The sequence below is a fragment of the Sinocyclocheilus anshuiensis genome, unplaced genomic scaffold (genome assembly GCF_001515605.1).
Source record: "Sinocyclocheilus anshuiensis isolate Anshui unplaced genomic scaffold, SAMN03320099.WGS_v1.1 scaffold735, whole genome shotgun sequence".
Lineage (NCBI taxonomy): Eukaryota > Metazoa > Chordata > Actinopteri > Cypriniformes > Cyprinidae > Sinocyclocheilus > Sinocyclocheilus anshuiensis.
Window position 1 is genome coordinate 1,021,865 of NW_015548245.1, and position 19,216 is coordinate 1,041,080.

Consider the following 19,216-nt stretch of genomic DNA (forward strand, 5'->3'; position numbering starts at 1 on the left):
TTTTTTTTAATACACAATACCTCTCCAAGAAAATATAAACAATTTCTGTGCGCTTAACAGTAGACTGATTGAAGTTGTCACAGAGATGCCTTCTGAGAGAAAGATGTGTCTCAAGGGTTCACCATGTCACATCTTTCAACATCTTGAGTGGACTGACCACAAGTTGAACATGCTGACATACTGTCAACTCAGAGAAAGTTCAAGAGAGGAACTTACATACAGGAGCACTTAGCAAAAGTCTAAAGTTAGCTTCTTTTACAGTGGCTTGTCTGACAAATGCCTTAATAACTGTCAGCTTAGACATCAGACAGGCTCTCAGGGGAAAGTATGACTACAAAAACACAACGGGTACTTGGGCAAACCTTTTTTTAAATTAGATTTTTGAGGAAGATCATAGCTGGTGACGAGAGATGGTGCTGTAGTTTACTTCCATGCAGGATCTCAAGCAAATAAAATTGAATGTCACCCTTTAGTATAAGGAACAATTCTCACTATTAACTAGTTGCTTATTATCATGCCTGTTATTAACATATTGGCTGTTAATTAGTACTTATAAAGCACATATTCTGCATGACCATATTCTACATCCCTAATCCTACCCAATACCTAAATTTAACAACTACCTTACTAACTATTAATATGCAGCAAATTAGGAGTGTATTGATGCAAAAGTCATAGTTAATGGTTTGTTAATAGTGAGAATTGGACCTTAAAATAAAGTGTGACTAATTTCAGATATGCTGGAACAAACATCACAGAACTGATGTAATGAACTCAATTAAGTTAAACTAAACGGTAAGTATATTTGAGCCTGACACCTTTACAAAACAACCCCAGGCTCTTGTAATATCCTAATTATTGGAACATTAAGTAGCTTCGTCACAAGATGTTTTGAAAGTTTATTCAAACAAAACAGCAGAACCGCTGCTAAAACATGGCTCTTTAATCAAGATAGTCATGAAAAAAGAAATGATGATAAATCAAATGTATGCAGAGGTGTGAAAGTTAACATGCATCATTTCATGTTTCATAATAAAACATTTTTTCCTTTACAATAATGCATAGTAAAACTTAGTGGTACTTTGTGGAACGTGTTTATTGTTAATGATAACTACAACTGAGACAATGTTCTTTTCTCATGGACAAATTGTAAACTTTATTGCTTGAAATATTACTTAGAATTTGGCAAGAAAGTAACACTTGGCATATATTGAATAAAATCAACATCTGTGTTTGGTGCAACATAAAACTGAGGACATGTGCATCATTAAAAGCAGCTATAAGATTTTTTAATCAGCTTATGGGGCAGCACTGGTTTGTGCGCAGGGAATCATAACAACTACCTTACTAACTATTAATATGCAGCAAATTAGGAGTGTACTGATGCAAAAGTCATAGTTAATGATTTGTTAATAATGAGAATTGGACCTTAAAATAAAGTGACTAATTTCAGATATGCTGGACCAAACATCACAGAACTGATGTAATGAACTCAATTAAGTTAAACTAAACGGTAAGTAAATTTGAGCCTGACACCTTTACAAAACAACCCCAGGCTCTTGTAATATCCTAATTATTGGAACATTAAGTAGCTTCGTCACAAGATGTTTTGAAAGTTTATTCAAACAAAACAGCAGAACCGCTGCTAAAACATGGCTCTTTAATCAAGATAGTCATGAAAAAAGAAATGATGATAAATCAAATGTATGCAGAGGTGTGAAAGTTAACATGCATCATTTCATGTTTCATAATAAAACATTTTTTCCTTTACAATAATGCATAGTAAAACTTAGTGGTACTTTGTGGAACGTGTTTATTGTTAATGATAACTACAACTGAGACAATGTTCTTTTCTCATGGACAAATTGTAAACTTTATTGCTTGAAATATTACTTAGAATTTGGCAAGAAAGTAACACTTGGCATATATTGAATAAAATCAACATCTGTGTTTGGTGCAACATAAAACTGAGGACATGTGCATCATTAAAAGCAGCTATAAGATTTTTTAATCAGCTTATGGGGCAGCACTGGTTTGTGCGCAGGGAATCATTTAAAAGACTGTTTTTACAAGGAAAAGACATTATGATTCTATTCACAGTCATCAAAAATGAACTTTACACCTTGCATACCAACAGTCTGATGCTACTGTCAACCATCTGCCCATTTTGTTCTTATTTTTAGAAGTCATAAACGATCAATTGATGCTTGGCTTTGTCTCCAGATGCCAAGAACAAATAGGAGCAGCCTATAGTCTCTTTCAAGCTGTGCAATGGTAAGTAACAGCAGAATATAAATAGGTTTTCAAGGATTCAAAGACCGAGAGGACATCAGACCTCATTAGGTAGCCATGGCGAGTGAGTTATTTAGCGCTCCCAAACAACAGATAGTGGAGAGACTCATCATCGCTTGATGGTTCTCGTCACATTTCAGAGGAGGGGGTAATCACCGCCAATGTACTCACCCGCATAACCTCACTAGCTCTCTAAAATGCGCAGTCCCCCTCAAAACTGCTTAGGCTTTGAGCATTAAGTCATATTCATGCATTTTCTGCTGTATTTGTAAGGGAGGATGATTTTTACAAACAGGACAATCTTTGAAATAAATATTCAATTGATTATGAAAAGCTGACCTTTGAGAACAAAGCTACTTAAGTACTTTGTAATTAAGACTTAAATGCATTTGAATGCAACAGATTAGGGCAAATTAGTCTCCCTGTTGTTAAACTTCGTACTTCGTACTTAGCATAATTAGCTTGAAATTTATGTGAAATTCACTTTCATGAACCTTAATTAGGAAACTATTGATTCGTTTAATTGTCCCAATGCTAAATCAAGTGAAATGTGCTCTGTTGTGGGATAGCTAAGAAAAACACACACTTATGGTCACACACACACACACACAGTATTTTTAGTCAAAATCAAGGCAATGAAATTATATTTGTTTTTATCCTTTCATTTCTTTTGACACACCTTTACATGTCATCTCATGTTAACATTTTCCTTTGGCCCAACTTTGGTCTGAAGGAATACGACAAACACATGGACAGCAGTTCCAGTAAGAATACATCCCGTTTCAATACCGGTTTGGGACTCGAGAGCCGTTGAATACATTATTTTTTTTCTATAACAGTTCTAATATTGCGCATTATAGGTTAAATATCTATGATCTAGCCGGTTCATGTTAAGAAGAGGGAGTAAGCTCCTACATTTTGATCAGAAGCAAACTGCTAAGTACCGGTATTCAGACACATGTCAGTTTGCATGATTTGAACTACAGTATATAAAAGGGAGGTGGTACATTTGTAATCTTTGTGAACAGCTACAATAAGGAAAACCATTTCAAAGAGGCAAATTGTGATGGTGGAAGCTACATTGATGTTTATATCATAGGTAAAATGGAAAAGTTCCCATCGTGGTAAGAATGATACAGACATGTTCATTTTATACTATCAAGTCTCGAGGGTCTGTTTGCCCTTGTGGCCAGTCACACCACATACATTCTGAGAGTAAAATTCAAAGGTGTGACAGGGAAGCAGGAATAGTACTTGGGGAAGGAGAGTCCACACGTTCCTGACCCAGACAGAGCCCGCCAACTCTATCGTGGTCACAAATTTGATGATAATCTAGATCTGATGTGATGTGGTTCAGTTTCCGGGAGACTGATTATTGAATCCTTCTTGGGCAGTCCTGAATCCAAGCTGGGTCTCATCTGAGGAAGGGAGGCAGGAGGAAATGCACCTACAGACATTTGATGGGGTAGTGCCATTCTGGGTGGGATACTTCCTCTAAGACCAGCAGGGCCTGGGAGGTTCTGAGGGGGACCGATGGAAGTGGATGAGACCCTGGTGGACTGGGGAGGGCTTGGGGCAGCTGGCTGCACCATGTCATGGGGTAAGGATGGCTGGGAGGCAGATAGGGCTCGGGCATCCTGGCTTAGAGTGCTCCTGGGGACTGGTGGTCGATGTGTGGGACTGGGAACGTGTTGCTGTACAAGGGATAACTGGGAGCCCGAGGGTGCACCCGGGGGGCTAGAACCATACTGGAACGTTCGACCAGTATTTGCCAGAAGACTGTGGACAGGTGTGCTTGCAAGGGCAGAGGCGAGGGCTAAGGTGGAGTACTGGGAACCTGGGGGCGTCTGGCTCTGGACCACCTGGAAGCGCCGCACCATGCGGGGAGATTGGACAGCCCCAGAACCCACTAGAGGGTTGTCCATCTGGGGACAGAAGCTCATGGCAACAGCCTGCTGAAGGCTAGCAATGGCAGAACTTGTTGTGGGTTGACTAGAAGGTGCAAACATGTTCCCGTGAGTTGAAGGAGTCACAGACATGGCCCTGGGCCTTTGCATGTCCCCTTGTTTAACCTGTTTAACCATTTCCCGATCGTACTTTACAATCTCCTGGATCATCTCGTTCTCACGGTTGTTGAAGATGCCAGAGTTAAGATTGTGTTGTACTTTGTGTATCAGGATGGAGTTCTTCTTGCCTGAAAGGTACAGATTACGGTCAGTTATAGCTTTGTCTGTGCACCTTAGATCAAGCATTTAACAGAAATATCTGTAACTAGGTAGGAACACTGCAGTAATAATAATAATACCAACAACCTAAATGTTTATTTCTTATTACAGTGAATCCATTACACTCTACTCCATTAGGCTATTTAGTAATTGTCAGACACAGTGAAGCACTGGCTCAATCTGAAACGACGTAATACACTTAATCTTTGTCTCATTTTCCAGGTGAAGTGATTATATGGTGCTAAAGAATAATGCAAATTTGCTAGACATGCACGATGTGGAGAAAGGATGGATTATAGTGGTTAACTAAACAATTAGTCCAGGGGTGTCGAATCCTGCTCCTGGATCAAGCAAAGTTTAGCTGTATTCCCAATTAAACACATCTGAAGCACCAAAAAAGAAAAAAAAACCTAAGTGTGTTGGAGCTAAACTCTGCAGGAAAGTGGTCCTCCAGGAGGAGGATGGGACACTTATGGGAGGATGGGACACTTATTAGTTGATAGTTGAGGTTGTCTAGAATGATGCTGTGTCGAGGAAAAAATAGTCCAAGTTTTAAGAACACTGTATTATGTTCCAATGCACTGCACTACCTCTTGCCGTTTTTGAAAACAATCGCGTATCTTATCTAAATGCCTCTAAGAAACGTGTCCTTTCGTGGAAAAGGTGAACCCCAAACCAGCAAAAAAATGTGGTTTTGCACACCTCTAGTATTGTCTCTTGGTTCAACTGTGTTGACTGAACTTGTTCAGAAGGATGTTTGTACTTTACTCAGTGGATTCCTGTTGTTTTTTTTCTGATGACTGCTTTTTTAGACTGATGGGTCAACCAGTTCTCTGTGAACAAGCCCCAGAGCCCTGCTGACATTTCCAGTGAGAGGGAAGCTATAATGTCTGGCACTGGTGTCGCTGTGCTGAGTCACGGCACGGCTAACACTAACGCGCAACATGGCGCGTGCCTATCAGCTGCACCCTGCTGCTAACAAGACAATTTGCAGCTAAAATGACATCCTTTGCACAGCTCCTGCTGGCAGGGCCCCAACATCGCCTTCAATTTCTCTCACCTCCGTCTCCAGTACCACATACAAATAACACTGAGAACGATTACTCGTGGTTTGAGCATGCAGTTTCACCAAGCTGTCTTCCACATCTGCAGTTACGTGCTGCGTATCACGCAATGTGTGGTACAGATTTATGGCATTCATCATGTTTAGAGCTGAAATTTTCAGTTCAGTTTGCAGTCCTAAAACCCATGAGAATGAGCATCTTCAGCATTACTGGCATTTTCATGTTGTGGGGAATATCAGAATTTAATTTATATGTACAAAAAAAAAGTTTACATTATTTGAAGAGGCTTTTACTTTCTGTTGTACAACATAAAACCATACCTCAAAGGTGAATTTTGAAACCATTGTGAGCTAACAATTTGTGTTGCTATTATGTAGCAACTTATATGTTTAAAGCACACAATGGTTTCAAATTTCACGTTTCAGATATGAATGATTTTTAATATATGTTTTAAGAACAAAACGTGAAATTCTCTTCAAGTAATCTTAACAGACCTTATTTCAGAACATATTTATTTAAAAACCCATAGGAAATTACTGAGGTAACCCGTGGCGAATTAACCTTCCGGTAAGCCTACAATTTCACATCATGACTGAACCTCTCTATTCCCATAGTAAATAAACAACTGAGTCACATCTGATGTTCATAAAATTAACAGCCAACATTGACGTTAAGCGACTGCAGCAGGTCATTGACTGTGAGACTGTGGTAGCGGATGTTCTTCTACAAAGCGTCAGTGGTCTAAACTCTGTGAGCTGAACTGATCATGTATGGAATCTGGCTGCCATGGCAACAGCAGTGAGTGGGGTGGCTGCATGGCCAATATGTAAACAACTGAGGTGGTCATGTGACAGGAAGTGACATCAGCAGCCAACACTGTCCTTGGGAGATAAGGAAAGAGGATGCTGAGAGGGGTGAGAAGGGCAGGTGGTCTGCCTCTATTGGCAAATTACGTGTTTATGTGCTTGGGACACAAGCCAAAGATGGCAAAACAATTGTGTTGAAGACAAACTAATTTTGGAGGGGACTCAAATCTACCCACAGATGTGAGCAATGGATATCCAAACACATGAATTCTGGGATGTGTACCAGTAATGCCTCTAATACAGGTAAATACACCTTCACAAAATGCACTGGGGGAGTACTATAGTATTACCATGGTTCTTTTTTTAGAAGCACAATGATGCGTAGTAATGCTACTGATTTTACTCTCTAGGCAACTTACCTATTCGATCAAGGCGGTCAATGGCTACCGTCTCAAATGCTCTCCTCATCATTGGATACTCCTCCAGTACTTCATTGAAGGTGTCCACGGAGAGTGAATATAGTCGGCAGTAGGTGTCCGCCCGCACACTGGCGGTTCGTCTTCCACGGGTCAACAGGCAGATCTCTGAAAATTAACAGGACATATCATGGTTGTGATTCCAGAATCTCAGTTGGTCTTAGTTGGTTTTATTTGGGTCAAATTGGGAGACCAGATAAGACAAGCAAACCACTGAAGGCTGGCTGTACCTAATTTAAAAATCCCTTTTTTAAACCAATCTAATTGTTTGCTGGTCTTAGTTGGTTTTAGATAGGTCTTTAGTTCTTGTCAAGCTGGGAGACCAACTAAGACCAGTGAAGGCTGGCTGGGAGTGATAAAAAAAAAAAAAACCTTAAGCTCATCTTAGCTGGTTTCCCAGCTATGTCAGGCTGGACCAGATTGCTGGTTTTAGTGGTTTCTGACACAGGCCATTTGGGAGACCAGCTGAACACCAACTTGACCATGCCAGAAAACCAAGATTAGAAACTGTTTAGCTGGTTTGGCTGGTCGGCCATCTGCTCTCCTAGTCTGACCAGTGGACAAAGGCCAAAAAAAAAAAAAAGACAGACCTGACCAGCTTGACCATGTGTTTGTTTTGGAATGTTGAAACGGGTAATCAAAAAATCCTTGGAACTAATGTTTACCTGTGAACAGTATCCCAAATGTCAACATAATAGTCATCATAATTAAGTTTTTCTGTCGTTTCTCTTTCTTCGTTAAAGAGCACAGCTAAATTTCTCCACCACTGGAGCTGAAACCCGAAAACGAAACTGTAGAGGACCTGTCAGTTTGCTTTGTCTCCTGACTATGTCTCTTCTCTCTGAGAGAAAGGTCAAACTCAGCATTATGAAGAGGTAAGATCCTGTCACTGACTGAAAAGGCTCTGTCTACATACACACACACACACAGTCAAAAAAGGATGCTTAGCATTTGGGATCTGCCAGTTGAAAATGTGGCCACAATTCAAAGTGAATGTTGGCACAGCTCACTCTCATTGAAGTTGCTGTGCCCCTCGCCCCTGTAGAGTGGATAAAACTCCACTGGGGATTCAAGTGGATGTTGCCTGTCATAAAAAAAAAACAATAAATCTTTAATTCTGGGTAACATTTGGGTTTTAATAAAGGCCTTTGAGATAAAAGACTTAACCTTCTGTACAATTAAACAGTTGTTCAATTAATAATACTGAATATTTAGTTATATTTGGTCAGAACTATGAAGTTTTCCAACAGAATGAAGTTTTATAAAGAGAAACGTCCTAGGGTTGCTTGGCTGCAGGGGTTGAAAAGCATTTGATTCTTCTGTGAATCGGTCAGCATTACTTCACTACAGTGTAGAACAGCAGCAGTTCGAATGCCGAATTTTCACACTGTTGGCTGTAGGGTTTTGCAAACACCGTATTGGACATTTATTAATATTCATGTACTGGTAAATGTAAATGTACACCGGTAAATCAAAGTGGGCTTTTATCATACCCCAAAAGTGTACTGACTTTTGTAGGCAAATTTATGTTTTGTATTGTTTTTACAATTATTTTACTTAAATCACTTTTTAAATCAATTTTAAATCAACACAAAAATACTGATTAAGAATGTGTTCTTTTTTGCATTGATTATTGTATTTCATTAAAATGAGTATAATTTAAATAAGTAATTTTGTGGACTTGTTGTTTTCCTCTAGTTCTCCAGCTGTTTCTGGTACAGCTCATTTGGCCTTTGAAGGTTTTTTTTTTTTTTTTGGCCCCGGGTAAATCAAAGTGGGCTTTTATCATACCCCAAAAGTGTACTGACTTTTGTAGGCAAATTTATGTTTTGTATTGTTTTTACAATTATTTTACTTAAATCACTTTTTAAATCAATTTTAAATCAACACAAAAATACTGATTAAGAATGTGTTCTTTTTTGCATTGATTATTGTATTTCATTAAAATGAGTATAATTTAAATAAGTAATTTTGTGGACTTGTTGTTTTCCTCTAGTTCTCCAGCTGTTTCTGGTACAGCTCATTTGGCCTTTGAAGGTTTTTTTTTTTTTTTTTTGGCCACGTCCCTTATTGACAAGCCTATGTAAAGATGGCACATACAGCATCTTGCAATACTGCATGTGACATTTTTTCAAATTCTAGGGCTCAATAACTGTGCAGTGATTGGCTGATAACTGTACATCTTTTACAGCCAGTTTTGATTATTAAAAATCTTTGATGATTAACACATGAATTCTCTATTAACAAGGGCACTGGTATGAAAGCTGAAGAATGATGAGCACTAGCAAGTAAGACAATGGGCTAGAATGAACAATACAACTGAACCAGAACTTATGCACTGTCAAAAAAAAAGTCAGATTTGTACCTCTAATAATAACCCAGCAAAAACAGCAGTCTGCCAAAAATCACATCTTCACAACATGCCCAGTTTAGGTTGACATATCCCAGCATGCAAAACTGAGCTGTCAGATCTTCGATGAAGTGCCTCCTTCACCACAAGTGTGGAGATCAAATTTAGCTCCAGTTTATAGTCATTACGTTAAAAACATGCAATATCACAAACCTCCATGTTTTTCACGGCCCAAAAGTAAATGAAAAGAATTAATAGAAAGTGCTTGCTATCAAGGGTTTTCTCATATAACTTTAAACATCTACATATATGTAGTCTATTCAGTGTATATATAAATATATAAAGCTCAGCCGAGGAGATTAATGATGATTTCTCATTTCTGTAAGCTGTTAAGATACATGTCCACTGCACGTGCTTAATGTATCTATGTTCTACTCTTATGGATGCAGCCAAATGCAGTTTTAAAAGCCTTATGGTTGCTTAAATTGAATACAGTATGTAGCATCTATAATGGTTTATGCTATTAACTGAATCAAATGGCCATGCTATTCTCATCAAGTACCAAGTCAAGAGAAGCTTTTATGGTTCTATGGTTAATGGGTGTTATTTGGCACAATTAACCCTAAAAATGTCACTTTTTTTAACTATCTCTTTAAGAACTGAATATGTAAAAAATGCATTGTATTTGAATACTATGAACAGAATATGGGGTTTTTATTTACTGAAGCATGTTAAAAAGCAGAGATGCTGTGATCAGTATTGAATATCATGACAAATCAGTCTGGCATCATGAATATGCCCCTCTCATTCATGCATTGTAAAAGGTACAGTGTAATTGTTTTTGGCCAAGGAATCTCTGTATTTGTCATTATAAATTGCTCTGCCATTGCTGTTCTGCTCCACTAATTAGGTGTTATTAATTGGCCACATTTGTTCTTTATCTGTGGCCCTCCTTCAGTGCCCCTGGCTCCTGGTATATTCGCAGCCTCAGTGAACTCTCCTCCTTGCCCCTCCCAGACCGTGCACTAAAGACTCTGGAAAAAGCGCTGTCTTTTTTCTGGATCACCAACGCAAGCCCCTCGAAGGGGGCGGCATCTTAAATGGGACAAAGCTCGCTGGAGGGAGAAACTAAGGAGTCATGTTCAAATGTCAGTAGTATTTTCACTGTATTCCAGTGCATGTGAGCAATTTAGGGTTTCAGATGGAGCAACGATATGATTTTAAGCTTTTAAATGTAATTTTTTTAAAGTCTTCAGTTTGAACACAAAACAGTGAAGGCTTCATCAAAAACAGTAAATGAATGTGTACAGTAGGATTCCTACTGGAATTCTAACTTGGAACCTTTTAAGTATTTTGTTTTTTACATAATTTATTTATGGGACGTTTACTTTGAAATTGCATTTAAATATATGCTAACAGCAGTTTAGCCTTTAAAAACATTTGGCTGTAAGTAATTTACAACTTTATTGCAATATGATTGGATTTGATATGATTATTTGAAAATGACAAAGTGATTTAATTGACTTAAGTTATTTCTTTGATTAGGGAATGTAAAAATGCAGTATATTAATTATCATAATCAAGTATAATAGTAAAACTGATACATTTTCTTTGATTATTACAGTTTTACTGCCTTCCTTTGGAAATTATTATTATTTAAAAAATAATAATACAAATTTATTCTTGGAACTTTTACTTTGTAGTTGCATATTAATGTGTGTTACCCAGCTGTCACAACAATGTAACCTTACAAACAGTTAGCCTTGGAAAAACATTCAGCTGCAAGTAATTATCAACTTCATTGGAATATGATTTAAGTTTGTTATGATTATTTGAATATAGTGAGTAATTTAGTTGACTTAATTTCAATGATTTTTATTGTTCAGGACAGGTATAATTTGGGTAAACTCGTACTCCTACAGGCTTTTTTGTTCTTTAAAAACTGAAATTCTACTGCCTTTGGAAAATTGGAAGTTTTAATGTTTTGTTCTTCTGTACTTCTTAGTGTTTTGTTTTGTATTCATTTTTTTTTTAAGAATTTTCTGTTGTGACTTTTAATTTGAAATTGTAATATGTTCTAACAGGATGTCAAAACACGACAACAACAGTTTAACCTTACACAGTTTATCCATTTGGCTCTAAGTATATTGTAATTATAATGTTCAAACTGATTAGTATGTTTCTAAATGAATAAGATGGTCTTTCTGTGTTTATTACCCCCAAAGTAGGAGCCGTCAGAGAGCTTCATGCCGATATTCCCTTTGGTCAGGATGCTGACTACACCATGCTGAATGAAGTACATCTTCTTGCCGATGGTTCCTTCACGAATGATGTAATCTCCTGGTTGGAAGACCTCGAAGCGGAGCTTAGTTAACATTGCTGTCACAAAGTTGGGATCTGCGTTGGCGAACAGCGGCATGGACGCCACCAGCTTCCGGCAGTTGAAGTTGACTATTTCCTGGAGGTGCAGAAGTTAGTTTACTGTCAGTTTGAAGGCAAGTTATCAGTTGTGTATTGTTTTCTGTTGCTAAATGGTACCTCTCGTAACGGCTCATTCAGTTCTTCCAAAATGCTTTCCTCGTCAAACATCTTGCCCTGGTATCTGTGCTCATAGTAATCGTGGATCTTCTGCCGGAAGTCGGCTGGAAGTTTGTGGAAAGACATGTACTGCTCAACTTGCTTGTACTAAGAAGAAAAAAGGACACGGGATAAGTTATGTTAGCTGACATTTCAGCACACACTTTTGACCCAAAATTTCCAACCACCAACACGTGGGTTGCCCATCTGAATCCCATGTGGCCTCTTTTGTGGAGACGTGATATGCTGACAGGGATCACTATATATAGATGAAAGTAAATAATTAAACATCCAGGCTTGTTTTCCTGTATGGGCGTTCCTGCTATATTAGGAAACATCAAGGGAAGTTTTTACGGTGGATGTCATAGGCTAAAGAGCACATGTTAATATGATGTTCCCAAAGCAGGAAGAGTATGATGAAACCGATGATAAGCTCTATTCATAGCACGGCACATGTAGTTAACCTTCTCTCTGCATCATCGTTTGTGTTGTGATGGCTTTCTGGTTTATGTTACAGGAATATACAGTACATTTATTGCATTAAATGGTTTTTGGCTATATATGTTTTATAGAAATTAGATTAGATCAAACAAATTGTACATTTATGGATGTTTCAAAAGCATATTATAGACTTACCACACAACTGCCATTAGTTTTTAATTAACAACATTTATACTCTGAAACCAATAGGAGATGATTTTTAACATGTATTTTCCATATGATTCGATTTGTTCATGAATTTTGTCTTTAAAAAATGCATAACTCAGTATTTAATGTAGATTAAAACATATCTTGAACTAACTTAAAAACATTTTTAAAGAAATATTATTTTTATGTCCTGCCAAAAGGAAGAGGTTTGTTTTAAAAATGGGCTTATTCTTTAAGGTTTCATAGCTGTGTCCAACACTTAACATAAATTGACATATTTTTTTTTTTAAATCTTCAGTTTGAACACAAAACAGTGAAGGCTTCATCAAAAATAGTAAAGGAATGTGTACAGTAGGATTCCTACTGGAATTCTAACTTGGAAGCTTTTAAGTGTTTTGTTTTTTACATAATTTATTCATGGGACTTTTACTTTGAAATTTCATTTAAATATATGCTAACAGCAGTTTAGCCTTAAAAAACATTTGACTAAGTAATTTACAACTTTATTGCAATATGATTGGGTTTGATATGATTATTTGAAAATGACAAGTGATTTAATTGACTTAAGTGATTTATTTTAGGATTTCTTTGATTAGGGAATGTAAAAATGCAGTATATTAATGATCATAATCAAGTATAATAGTAAAACTGATACTTTTTCTTTGATTATTACAGTTTTACTGCCTTCCTTTGGAAATTATTATTATTTAAAAATAAAAATACAAATTTCTTCTTGGGACTTTTACTTTGTAGTTACATATTAATGTGTGTTACCCAGCTGTCACAACAATAACCTTACAAACAGTTAGCCTTGGAAAAACATTCTTCTGCAAGTAATTTACAACTTCATTGGAATATGATTTAAGTTTGTTATGATTATTTGAATATAACGAGTAATTTAGTTGACTTAATTTCAATGATTTTTATTGTTCAGGACAGGTATAATTTGGGTAAACTCGTACTCCTACAGGCTTTTTTGAAATTCTACTGCCTTCTAATGTTTTAATCTACATTAAATACTGAGTTATGCATTTTTTAAAGACAACATTTTTTTGTCAAGATCTTCAGTTATTTATGAAAACATTTTAAAAAACAGAAAAATTGTCTATCTTGAGTGTCATCTTCCTGTGTGTGTTAGATAGATAGATAGATAGATAGATAGATAGATTTTAAGCATTGTGAGGTGAAGTTAAGTTTATTTTGATGTCTCGTCAGTAACGCAGTCAAGATCTCACATTCCATCAAACACTTATTACCAAGGAGGGAGGCTATTTACAGTATAGTGGTGTGCTAAATTTAAACCTTATTTCAAAAGCAGTGTTAAAGGTGAGACAGTCTTATGCGGCCTCTCAGACCTCATATTCCAACGTAACTCAACTATAGTGGGTCATGTGCACACCAGGATAATGACGTGGGGGAAGGGTGATGCTCCTTAGTGACCTCCAAGTTGGATGGATGGTGTTGGTAGGAAAAGGCATGTGTATAATGACTGTCGGTATGTGCGTGGTGACATATGCTCGGCTTGACAAGCCTCGGGTCGATCCTCGAGCTACTAACAGGGTGCAGTCTGTTGCACTTGTTAGTGACAGGTGCTGTCTGTTTTACAGGCCATTGTATAGAGGGATTCTGTAAGTATTTTCGCTAATTATTGGTGTTTGCTAAAGAAAGAATCACAGTTACTATTGGTCATATTTATGGCTAGGGATTTTTAAAACACTTTAACTGTTTTTGGACCCCACTGACTTTCATTGTATGGACAATAACAGTTCTTCAGAATATCTTCTTTTGTGTTCCACAGAAGAAAGAAAGTCATACATATTTGGAGTTACTGGAATAATAATAATTATTATTATTATAAAAAGTATTGAACTTCCTGCGTGCATGCTAAAAACCATAGCAGTGCCGTAGCAAATAAACATCATCTTCACAATATATAAAGAACAATTATTGGTATGTACATGGACTCCATTTTTAAATTAAAGAACCCAGAAACCAAGACGATCCAGAACATCCCAAAATGGTGGTGATAAACATGGTTCTTAAGTGGTTGTACCTTTGCCAGACGAAAGAAAAGGGGTTGAGAGGAAAAAAGATATGTGGCAATAGATCTCCAAGCAGTTGTCATTACATTTGCAGCATATTCTTCAACAGATCTGACACGATGTTGCACAAAAAACACTTTGTTCTTTCATTCTTGAATGATTTGATTAGATAACAATGAGCATATTCTGTAGAAAGCATTGATAGTTGTGAAATGAGATGGATGACATCACTAATCCTCGAGAACATAACTGCAGGTTTAAAATGCATATAATATAAATAAAGCATACAATTCCTGTCAGATGCAGATATACGCTATATACAACTGACGTGGCATGTGTTAGCATGCACACCGTTACTCATCGTCCCTTTGGCAGTGGGTGGGGAATCATGGGAAGTGCAGTGACTGACTTTAATTAGCTCAGAGTGGAAATCCCTATCATAAACCCATTTCATGAAAACCTTTTGTTTCGGTAATCCAGCCCAAATCCTAATCTAATTCAATCTTAATTAATTACAATTGGATAAGGGATTTATGCAATCGCACACAACCGAAAGAAACAACCAGAGGGGTCCCAGCATGCGATTTTCACTTTCCACCTTCTATTTCTTTCTGCGTGTAGTAATAGCACAATGCTAATTGCAACAGGCAAATAACTGTGAATAAGACACATCTGTAATGAGCCTAATTTACATACAAAGGAGGAATGTTGGCACTAAAAAACATGAATTCATTTAAATACTGAAGGTTTACAATGAATGCAATAGTTTTGCAAATCCTTAGTAATTTCCCCCAGAATTTATTCAGACTGTCTAACATTGACAAAACCATGATTAAACACTCAATATTATGAGAAAGTACCACAAATGCCCGTGTTTACTTGCACACCAACATTTAGCCGCCTCCAAATAACAGTGCCTGCTTGTCTCGTCAAGCTCGACAAACTCTGTAATTTACGCTTTGTCCCTTTCGATCAAGGAAGTCTATTTTCTCCTCTCTTTGGTTCATTCAATCAGCCTTGAAGTAAGACAAGGTGTTAAGCTGAAATGTGAAGACAATTACTTGGACCTTGTTGCAATCACTGTTTGAGTCTCCTGTTATGTACAGCCAAGGTCTGTGTATTAGCACTGAAAACACTTCAGGAAAGTTTTAATTGCACCAGGTCTCAGGCTTGGGCTATAGGTCAGGAAACTGTAGTCTGTTTATACTCAGATACTCAGCTTCTTTTCTTCCCTCTTGGACTTCCTGTGACTCAGCTTCCCTGGGCTATCAGTCTGGATAGAAGAATAAATAAAGGAAAGGCAGGAAAGTAGAAAGCTATGTGGCTGTGACAGGACAGGGTTAGCATTAGCTTAGCGCCAATTAGATAAGCTACACATCTGGTGACCTACACTAAAACCTCTGGATAGGTAGATGATCAGATTAACTTTCGTAAGCTTCCTAACAGAAGTCATCAAAGAAGTGATGCAATGTTGCGTAATATAGTAGACATAATCATCTTTGTCCTTCCAATATGGCTGAACTGACATATACTGACATCAAAATTCTTAACAGTTAAACTGAAAAAAATAATTTTGTATTTCAGGCAGTCCACAGGTTTTTTTTTTCTCTTTTTTTCTTCTTTTTAACAGGACAGACAGTTTATCTTCTATCAGTGACATAAAGGGATTATATATTTCCCATGACATCAAGGTCATCGTAGTCACCAAGGAGGGGAGGCGAAAGCCTGTGAACCGTATATCAAGCTTTCGTTCCATATGGACATTGAGTCCATCAGCAGATACATTTATACCATAGGTATCCAATGGCAACTAGGATTATGATGGTTTACTGTTAGGTAATAACCAACGAGATGTGAGACCGCTACAGTCTCAACGATAAGGTTGTAATTCTTCTGTATACTCTCATCAGAATGACTAAGAACTGTAATATATTGTTCAAATGGTTTCCAAACATGATGTTACTAACAGTCAATATATTTTCTTGTGTACAGTTCATGTTGTAGACAAAGCTGTGATCAATATTCTAACATACTGATCTAAGCAGAGACCAATGTGTAATGGTCGATTGATACAGCTCGATCTGTACATCTCAGCAGGCCTGTACGTGCAACCACAATTCCCCGGGGTGCAGTAATGTTGAGAGTTGACAGAAACTGATCTGAGACTTTTGTTGTTCTACTCCATGTGAGCATTTGTTAGAGGCTGGACCTGAACAGGTGCTTGAAAGTCAATGTTAAGCATAGTAATGCTGGTTATGTAATGGCTAATGTCCCGTTCATCTGTCGTTGTCTGGCAATCCATTGGTTTCCACATAGCAGGGGAGATGGACATGTGATGGGACGATCTACACAGGGACATTGTGCTGTTTGTTCATCAGGTTGCAAAGGTGTGAGAAATGTTTTTGTCTGTAAAGAAGGGATTTTCAACTACACTCAAAAATGTCTTAGGCAAACTTCTGCTAAACTTTCTTTCCTATGCTTTTTGCAATGGCTTTTATGTGTAAATATATTCCCGCTATTCTAAACATGCAAACACGCAAGGACCACCATCACAGCAATCCACTTCTTCCTTTCCACCAGTGAGATCCCCTTGATCTCAAATATGCTCAAAAATCATCAACTACTTAATGTGTAGTTTGGCACAAAGGAACATCATTACATGTTTATTTTAGATCATGAGGGCAAAACCAATCTCATATGGCTCCTTTATCTCATGCAAAGAATGGTTTTTGTTGGTATCTTTAGCACATTCTACTCCCCTGCTGCCGTAGTGGCTCTGTTATCTGACGGAAAGCAGCTCTGTAGCTAGTGATTAATGAAGAGGAAAGTCTGCTGCCTGAGGCGAGATTTGATGAGCTCCACTGAAAGTCCCTTTGGGATTCTCTGCATTACATCATTGCTTCAAACGTTGTCATAATATAGGTGTGTTTAAAGTAAATTAGAGGTATGCACTTAATAATGACTAACAGGAATACATTAAAATGCATTTTAATACCTTTAAATGTGCTTTATGTTAAAATAATTCCCATTCCAGTTTGATGTGCAGAAGCAACTATAAATAAGCAATTTGTAGGTGGACTTTCCAAAGGTTGTAAGTACTGTGGTAAACTTTTGGCTTAACCAATGGCATGAGAAAACTTTGAGCGAACAAAGGAAGACATGGGTGTGCCGGAAAGAGTGGTAGGACGGTTTGGGATAGTCGTTTCAGAAGTCTTAATCCTACTTCATTTTAAAACAGAATTTGATTGCTGATAAACTTACAGATCTGATTCAGTTCTGTCAGTCTAACTGCTCTATCCCATTTCCTGTAGAATAAATTTCTGACCCTTTTATCTGGCTTGTCTATGTTACTGTCAGATGTGTAATTTAAGAACACGCACACCTTTTTACTCAGGTGGGTGTCAAATTTCTTTGAAATACATTCTCCCAAAACATTCTTTTCTTTTAAAGCACATGGCAATAACAAAATGATTTTCTATTTTCAGGAAAAATGAGGTTCCAGAAGGGTCTGCTCAATGGAAACAGTGCAGCGTTAAGAAGTTTGTGACCAAATTGTTTGTGACGACAAGACACAGGTTGCACGTGTAAGCAAGCACCAGATGCCGTGATTAGGAATCAAAGACCAAATTACAGCAGTGGGAGGGACTGACAACTGATCAGATGAGAGGGAGACCAGATTGCGGAGAATACCCAGAATCCTCAGCCGTAGGGATAGTTGGCCTGAGCAGTTTCATCCTCTCAAACAGACAATAGGTACCGACTTTGATCTGGCAAGATCAAACAAACGGTGACACATAAGAAGGTCATCTGCAGGTGTTTCAGTGTGTGTGTGTGTGTGTGTGTGTGTGTGTGTCTGGAGCGTAGTACCCACCTTCTCCTGGTACTGGCGCCGGGAAGAGTCCAGCGACTGTATGAGGGCGGTGGCGTGGCCAATGAACATGGCATAGCAGGTGGCTCCCACGATCATACTCAGCATGGTCAACCAGATATCAGACATACTTTCAGGGGCCTGGCGTCCGTACCCAATACACAGCATATGGCTCATGGCCTTGAACAGGGCAAAGGAGTACAGCTCACTCCAGGAGTCGTTCTGCAAATTCGGATGTGAGAAAGTGATAAACAGAAAAAGAAAGAGAGACTGATTACTTCATCAGCACTAGATACACTCTCGTGAGCAGACTTCCTCTGGACACTAATCCTCAAGTCAAAACCTTGGCTCATGAGGGGTATAGATTTACAAATCCCTATCAAAGGCATCTTGCCAATTACTTTGGATAGCTATGTGCACCCCGGACCTGTGATAGAGTCATTATTCCATCACTCTGTCTGTCATTTAAAGTCAGTTAATGGGACCGCACTGTTTATTGTTCAGCCGGGCTCTTGTTATAATGTCTTTCCTCCCCTTGCAAGAATCTGCATAAGACCTCAGCTGCTACGCTAAGGTGCCTCGTCTCTCCTCATAAGCGACTGATTATTCAGGACTGACCTGATGGGTCCCTGTGAAATGTGGTTAACCTGATCTGCATTCACTTCGAGCAGGGTTTAGACAAGGCTATGAAAATCCTGAATCAAAGTCAAGGAGGCCACGGGTGACTTTGAATGACGGAGTGTGGGAAGAGTTGGTGGTGAACATGGAAAAAAAGGGTGATGGGTAATCAGTGGAATTAGTTTGTGGAGATGGGTCGAGAAGTGGCTTATTAGGGTTGTGATGGAGGAAGCCTCTGTTGAGGGCAGGT

At 38.1% G+C, this 19,216-nt stretch overlaps 1 protein-coding gene across 1 annotated transcript in view; it reads right to left on the reverse strand.

Annotated features, from left to right (window-relative positions):
- Window positions 1-1,768: 1,768 nt before the first annotated feature.
- LOC107655221 (potassium/sodium hyperpolarization-activated cyclic nucleotide-gated channel 2-like) overlaps window positions 1,769-19,216 on the reverse strand; it is a 28,513-nt gene continuing 11,065 nt past the window's right edge. The window contains exons 4-8 of the mRNA XM_016442654.1: window positions 18,352-18,570; window positions 11,752-11,898; window positions 11,431-11,671; window positions 6,807-6,971; window positions 1,769-4,486 (exon numbers count right to left, since the gene is read on the reverse strand). Of these exons, the coding sequence (XP_016298140.1) occupies window positions 3,606-4,486; window positions 6,807-6,971; window positions 11,431-11,671; window positions 11,752-11,898; window positions 18,352-18,570 (1,653 nt within the window). The 3' untranslated portion in view covers window positions 1,769-3,605. The remainder of the gene's footprint in view (window positions 4,487-6,806; window positions 6,972-11,430; window positions 11,672-11,751; window positions 11,899-18,351; window positions 18,571-19,216) is intronic.